The sequence below is a fragment of the Neomonachus schauinslandi genome, chromosome 2 (genome assembly GCF_002201575.2).
Source record: "Neomonachus schauinslandi chromosome 2, ASM220157v2, whole genome shotgun sequence".
Taxonomy (NCBI): Eukaryota; Metazoa; Chordata; class Mammalia; order Carnivora; family Phocidae; genus Neomonachus; species Neomonachus schauinslandi.
In genome coordinates this window covers 202,411,242-202,418,193 of record NC_058404.1, presented here as the reverse complement: position 1 = coordinate 202,418,193, position 6,952 = coordinate 202,411,242, and the positions used below count along the sequence as shown (strand labels likewise).

The window sequence follows — 6,952 nt, the reverse complement described above, 5'->3', positions numbered from 1 at the left end:
GAGGCAAGGTTGGAGCCCATGGACCAGGAGGACTCCTCCTGGCCACTGACCCTGGGGGTGGTAGAAGCTGTGCAGACGGCGCCTTCAGGATGTTTTGCTGAGGAGGCAAAGACTGAGGGAGAGAGAGGAGCAGGATGACACAAGATGAGGGGGTGGGAATGTGGGGTGGGGTGGGGTGGGGGGAGGGTTTGGGTTTGTTTTGTTTTCAGATGAGAGGAACTTGGGGATGTTTATAGACTGTGAAGAGGAACTTAGAAAAGAGGAGAAGAAAGAAAAGGGGCTGCTTTTTGGAAAGATCCCCGTGGGACAGGAGGGTGAGGGACAGAAGAATGAGGCATAGGGAGCTGTTCTGGAATCCCACATTTCCTCGAGACTCCTGGGTCATTTCCTGGGCCCACAAATTCTTCGTATGATTTTGAATTGCTGACCGTGGTTATTTGTTTGAAAGATGTTTGTGGGACCAAAAAAGCCATAAAAACATGAAGTAGAAATCACAATGTTCTTAGCTCCCAGAGTACAAACAACACACGACAGGTTTAATCATGCAGCCCCCAGAAGCTTTCTTTGAAAACTCGATTTATTAGGGTCAGGTTGCATTTGGGATTTAAGAAGCAAATAGGTTACACTTACTTCCAAGACGAGGTTTCTTTCCTCCAGTCAAAATCGTTCGGAGTCTTAGTGGGGTCCTTACAGAGTCAAAAGATGAAGGGAACCCACAGATGAGCCTTCCGCGAGGAAGCCCATGAGGAGGCAGGCCTCCTCGCACAGCTGTGAGCCGCAAGTGGGCTCGCTGATTGCTTTTTCTCTTCTTCCTATAGGAATCTTTTTTCTCCTGCTGATACTAAAAAGTATTTTAGGTTCTGGACAATATGTTTTTAGATATGTCTAACCGGAAGTCTGATGTTAAGGATCATTTGTTCTTCAACGCTGTTTTTGGTACTGGCAGGACTCCATTCTTCAAGCAATAAGAGGAGTGGGGGGCTTTTCCAGGCAGAGGAGTGACATTCTCAGTGACAAAAGTGACAAAAAGTGGTCAGAGACAGATGCAGGGAGACTCCCATGATGGAGGGAAGCAAGGGTGGGAGAGGGAAGCGAGCCGCAAAGGTGCAGGAGCAGATGGGGAGAAAGCAGGCACCTGGGATTTGTTCTGGAGGCTGTGTGTGGGGGAGGGCGGACAACAAGACCCCCTGAGGCCCTTCTGCCTACCAAGGGGGAGAGGAAGTGCAAGCTGGCTCCTGGAGGGGCAGAGAGCGGCCTTGAGGGCAGAACCCCGGAGCCAGGAGGGCCAGAGACGGGATGACTCTCAGCTTCCAGCAGAGCAAGAAAGTGGCACTTCTTTCTATTCTTCCTATAAATCCTGCCTAGTCAGAAGAAAGCATTAGGGTATCAAGGAAGAGGGTGGGAAGAAAGTGATTTTTGTCTTCCATCACATTGATATTCATGCAACAAAAGTAAAAACTCAGAGCAGGTTGGGGTCAGGAGCTCACCAAGATAGTTCGATTGGGGATGGGGAGAGTTTGGGGGTAAAAGGGCTCAGAGGAAGGAGGAAGTGAAGGGCTTGGTAGGGGGGCTCGGGGTCTCATGAAGGCCCTCAAGACAGGCTGAGGAGGCAGAAAGCAATGAGGAGGCAGTTGAGAGCCCCTGCGAGCTAAACGGGCAAGTGGCATAATCCCATTTACATTCTGGAAAGATCCTCATGTGGGCTTAGCATGCACTGGGGGCCTGGCCCAGCTAGGAACTGGGAACTGGGAACTGAGGAAAGGAAACAGCATGGAAAGGGCCTTGCCACCCAATTTTGGGGGCCTGATCCTGGCAGAAGTGTGATGGGAGGGGGCATAGGAGGAGGTCACAGAGCTGAGCTGGGAGCTGGGGGGCTGGTGAGTGCGTAAGGACAGAGGGAAGCAAGGGTGGGAGAGGGAAGCGAGCTGCAAAGGTGCAGGAGCAGATGGGGAGAAAGCAGGCACCTGGGATTCGTTCTGGGGCAGACAACAAGACCCCCTGAGGCCCTTCTGCCTACCAAGAAGAGCGTGGGCAGAAGGGTGGACATGGAGGCAGGTGTCCCCCTTGAGGGGCACTGCCTGTAATCCAGGCTGAATATGGAGATGGACTCTGGTGGCAGGAGGGATTTCCCTGAGGACCAGGGTCCCATCCCAGGCCCCCCTGGCTCAGTGGGTCACTCGGGGAAGGTGGGTACCCTCTCTGAGCCTCAGTTTTCTGTCTTTGAGATGGGCCCAGCGTGAGGACAGCAGGCTCTGACTTCACAAAGTGCTTAGCCCAGCTGCTGGAGCCCTTATGATGTCCGTAAAAGGTGGTGGTGATTTGAAGTCCTAGCAATATTTGGAACTCAAAAGCTGCTCATTTACATTCACACCCCAAGCCCCAGCTGCATTCCCAGTAGGAATTCCCTTGTTTTCCAGAGGTGCCCCAGGAGGACTCACCCAGGTTCAAGAGGTGAGTGCTGCAGCCTGCTGGGGGAGGGAAGAGGTCCCTGCAGGTCCTCTCCCAGACACCCCAGAACCTGCTAGAGCGAATCACTGAGCCATCTCCAGTGTGCCGTGGCGCCCCGGGGGGCCCCAGGAAAGTCCTGTTCTGGCTACCCAACTCCCTACTACCTGAGCATTTTGTCCCCGAGTTGCCTTGTGCTGGGGCCACACAATTCCACACCCTCACCCTGCACAGCAGCAGGCAAAGGCCATGCCTGGGACATTCTGGGGATGCTGAGGACAGGTCCAAGGAAGGTTTCTCAAGGTGCATCCTGACAGCCAACTACAGCTGTGTGGAAAGGGCACCTGGCTGAGAACACCTGCTATCCACCCTAAGACCGACCACCCCAAGGGCCAACCTGCTCTCCTGAGACAGTGCCCCAGCCCCAGGGCCAGGAGCAAAGTAGGAATGCTGGCAGCAAGAGCATCTCGTTGGCAGTTGGCAGGGGTGGGGTGGGGTTCCACTTTCATTCAACTCCAGGTGTGACCATCCAGGGAGGCAGCCGCAATGGTGGCGTCTCCGTGGTAGCCAGTTGGCAGTGGGGAAGGACCATGGTATGTTGGGCCTCCCTGAAAGCAGAAGCTGTGGGCAGGGTGGTGAAGGCTGCCAAGGTCACCGGTGGGCTCAGGCTCGCTATGGAGGCCGAGGGGAGGGGAGCCAGATATGGTGACGTAAAGAACTGGAAGCCAGAGGGGTGAGGTATAAAAATCTGTATTTATATTACAAAGACAGAATGGTACAGCACAGTCCCTCCCGGTGAACAGGCAGGTGGGTGGCCCAATTCTCTCCAGCAAGGATGTTGTGATGCGCTGACCTGGCCAGCACCAGGGCCCCTGGGCAGCCCCAGACTCTGGCAAAGAACCTGCCCTAGATGTGGCCCGGGGTCAGAGTTCTGTGTACATGGCCATGGGGAGGGGGCCCCAGGTTAGCTGGCCCAGAGAGAGGCAGGGGTTGGTAGAGCCGGGGAAGCCTGCCTCACTCAGCAGATGGGGATTGTCTGGGGCAGACAGGAGGGCGGAAGCCCACAGGGCTGTGGTTGGGCACACAGCTCCATCAGCCCAGGAGGGCAGGCTTGGGCACTGGGCCTCCAAGACCCAAACTACAGAGGTGGGCCTAGAGCTCCAAGGAGAAGCCTTCTTGCAGTCTCTCCAGCCAGCTGGGTCTGCACTGGGGCAGTGGTGGCCTGGTGTATGGGGTCACCTCCCAGTGAGGGTGGGGACCCAAACCTGAGCCTGGGGTTCCAGGATCCTGGCCAAGGGCCACAGTGGCCCACATAGGTGTGGGAGGGCATATGGATAGAGGTCACAGACGCCCCTGCAGGCCTGTTCTGGTCCTATCTGCTTTCTAGAGACTCAACGATGCTCAGTTATCCAACGTGGCCTCAAGCCAGGCCCCCACTGGGTCTCTGTGGCCACCAGCAACAGCTAACAAAAGGCAGGGAGCTAGTGGGAGGGGAGGATGGATGTGTGAGTAACTGCTAGCACCAGACCCTGGCCCTGAGGACCACCCCCCTCACCTGTCTGCTGGTGGCAGAGAGGGGCCCCCGGCCCACGTGGGAACCATGGCCTGAAAAGCCACGGGCTGAGCTGCCAGGAAGGTCAGCTGGGGGCCACAGTTGGTCACCCAGGGAGGATTCTGCTGGCTGGGGTGGGAGCAGAGCCCCCAGCTACTGGGGGAGCTGGTGCTTCAAGAACGGAGAGCACAGACCATCCCAGGGGCCTGGACTTGTGTCTCCTGCAGCGGGATCTTCAACTCGGGCCGTCCTACCCTGCTCAGAGCGGGCTGGTGCTCACAAGAAGCACTGTGTGGCATGCTCAGGCAGACAGGACAAGCTAGTCTGGGCACTGCAGACCCCCAGTGAAGCTGGAAGGAGATGCTGACAGAATAGTTTTCCTTGCAAGCACCAGCAAGATGTTTGGACAATCTCCCCAGTTCACACACTGCCTCCCACGAGCCTGCTCTCCACTCATCATCCCGAGCCCCTGCAGGGCAGGTTCTGTGCCAGAGCTGTTTCCAGGGACCCCGTTCTGCCTCAGTAGGCCACCCACCCTGGGGTGTCCGTCGGCTTGACCAAAAATAAACACGAACTTTCCCCCACAATCTGGAAATCGGTTACAATGCACCAGAGAGGGAAGGAGATGCAGCTACAGGCCAGCCCCACAGCACGCCACCCAAATATTGCTGGGCAGACAAGGACTTCAGGAACAAAAGGCCAGGAGAAGCCTCCTGATGCCCAAGCCTGGCTACCCAGGGGGAAGGGCTGTCTTCATCAGCTGCCAAGGTCTGAAATCTGGAGCCCTCGCCCCAGGCCGGGGGAACAGGGAAGGGTCAAGATGGGTACAGGGGAGAACCTATTTCTCTGGTGAGCAGGCCCCTGACCAGGAGGCCAGGCTGCCTGGCAGGCCCCGACTGACCGCTGGGGAGGGCAAGATGGGGGGTGGGGGGGCCGCTGGGTCACTGGGGGAGCCAGGTGACAGAGAGCTGCCCACACAACCCCTGACCGGCCCCGCAGTCTCTCACTCCCAGAAAGCCGTGGCTGCTGGGAGGCGCCGCGGCACAGGGAGGAAGCTAGGAGGGCACCTGCAAGGCAGGCCAGGGGTGCCCCTTGAGCCACAAGGGAGATGCTGGTGGTGGTGGATGGGGCGGGGCCAGACACGGGACACAAGGCACACTTGGACAACGGTGACAGACAAGACGAGTCCCTGAGACGCTGGGTCGCTCCCACCCCTCAGCAAACAAGGACACAACAATGGCTAGGAAAATAGAGTACAAAAATCTCGTACAGGAAATTGAGGCAGCACACACTGATGTCACTTGGCGGGGAGTCCTTAGAGCTTTTTTCTCTTTTAAAAACGTTTCTCTTATTTTGGGGAAAAAGCCTCTCTCCCCGGAGCCCTGTTCTGGGCTGCTGGGCAGTGCAGCAATTTATTTATTTTATTTTTAAAGGTAGATGAGAAAGCCTCCTGAGGACTCCGTGGCTTCAAGCTGCCACCCCCAGTGCACCTAAGCCCCGGCCGGGAGGCCGAGCCCCTGCCCTGCAGGTGAGCTGGGGTGGGACGAGGAGCCAGGCGCAGGCCAGGGGCCAGCATGTGCCCAGATGACCCTTGAAGGCCTCCCTCCCGAAGACGTGTAGCCTCTGGGTCCGGTGACCACGTGTGTCTGCATGTGGGCACGTGTGCGTGTGGGCACGTGTGCGTGTGGGCACGTGTCCCTAGGCGTGTGCATGTGTACATCCAAGGGACCTAACAGAGCAGAAGCTGCCCAGCTTGGGATGGGGTGGCCTGGCCTGCCCCCAGGAGCCCAGCCCTGGCTCCTGACACCTGTGGGGTGCAAAGGACCCTCTCCACCCACTTGCCCCAGGGTGCTCACCCGAGTCCCGCCCTTCATGGGTCCCTCTGTCCAGGCCTCAGGAGCCTACGTGGACTGACAGACAGATGGACAGATGGACGGAGAGCCACGCCTTCCTTCCTTCCTCGGTCCACTCCTTTCTCCTGGGATCCAGGGTTGGGGTCTGAGCTCCCCGCAGTGGTCATTAAGCCCCTCACACGGTGCCCGCCGAGATTTGCAGCAATGATATTTAATACTTCTGGAATGATTAGGAATCTGAGAACAGACCGTGGGCGGCTACGCTGGGCTCCGGGATGTGGGAGCTGGGCCCCGTCTCCCTGCAGGGGTCCCTGCCCAGCTGGGAGGGGTGGGCGGCACGGCAGGCCCTGACCGGCAGGCAGGCGGAGGCGGGCAGCCCGGGCGGCAGCTGGAGCTTCCAGAATGGCACAGTGGCGGGCCCGCGGAGAGGCTTTCGAGGACTGGAGGGCTGGCACGCTTGGCCGGGTAGGCAGGCGGGCCAAGGAGCAGAGGGCACTGGGCCTACGAGAGGCCAGGGCGGCCAGGCCGCCGGCAGGGGGGCCCGTAGCCCCCGTCGCTGCAGCCACCACTCTGCAGGCTGTAGTGGTCGTCCGCGTCACTGCTGCTGCCAACACTGTCCAGCTCACCAGGGCCAAACTCCATGCCCTCTACGTCCACTTCTGGGGAGAACGGAGGGGGCAGGATCAGAAACTGGGGTGACAGCCGGGGCTCCCTTCAAAGTTAGGGCTTATCTCCGCCCTTCGTGGAGGCAGCAGAGGCTCCAGGCTCCAGGAGTGGGGGTGTGGGGGAAGCACGGGGCTCCGGGCCTGCAGCTTGGTGAGGAACACCAGGCCTGGAGCACAGACCAGCTGCCCTCCGTGCCTCACCCACCTCGTCCCGCCACGACCCGCCTCTCCCGGCCACGTCCCGCCTCGTCCCGCCACGTCCCGCCACGTCCCGCCTCGTCCCGCCTCTCCCGGCCACGTCCCGCCTCGTCCCGCCTCTCCCGGCCACGTCCCACCTCTCCCGCCACGTCCCGCCTCGGCCCGCCTCTCCCGCCTCGGCCCGCCACGTCCCGCCTCGTCCCGCCACGTCCCGCCTCGTCCCGCCACGTCCCGCCACG

At 59.2% G+C, this 6,952-nt stretch overlaps 1 protein-coding gene across 1 annotated transcript in view; it reads right to left on the bottom strand.

Annotated features, from left to right (window-relative positions):
- Positions 1–3,185: 3,185 nt before the first annotated feature.
- Positions 3,186–6,952, bottom strand: part of MXD4 (MAX dimerization protein 4) — a 19,860-nt gene continuing 16,093 nt past the window's right edge. Inside the window, exon 6 of the mRNA XM_044913040.1 lies at positions 3,186–6,509. Within this exon, the coding sequence (XP_044768975.1) occupies positions 6,352–6,509 (158 nt within the window). The 3' untranslated portion in view covers positions 3,186–6,351. The remainder of the gene's footprint in view (positions 6,510–6,952) is intronic.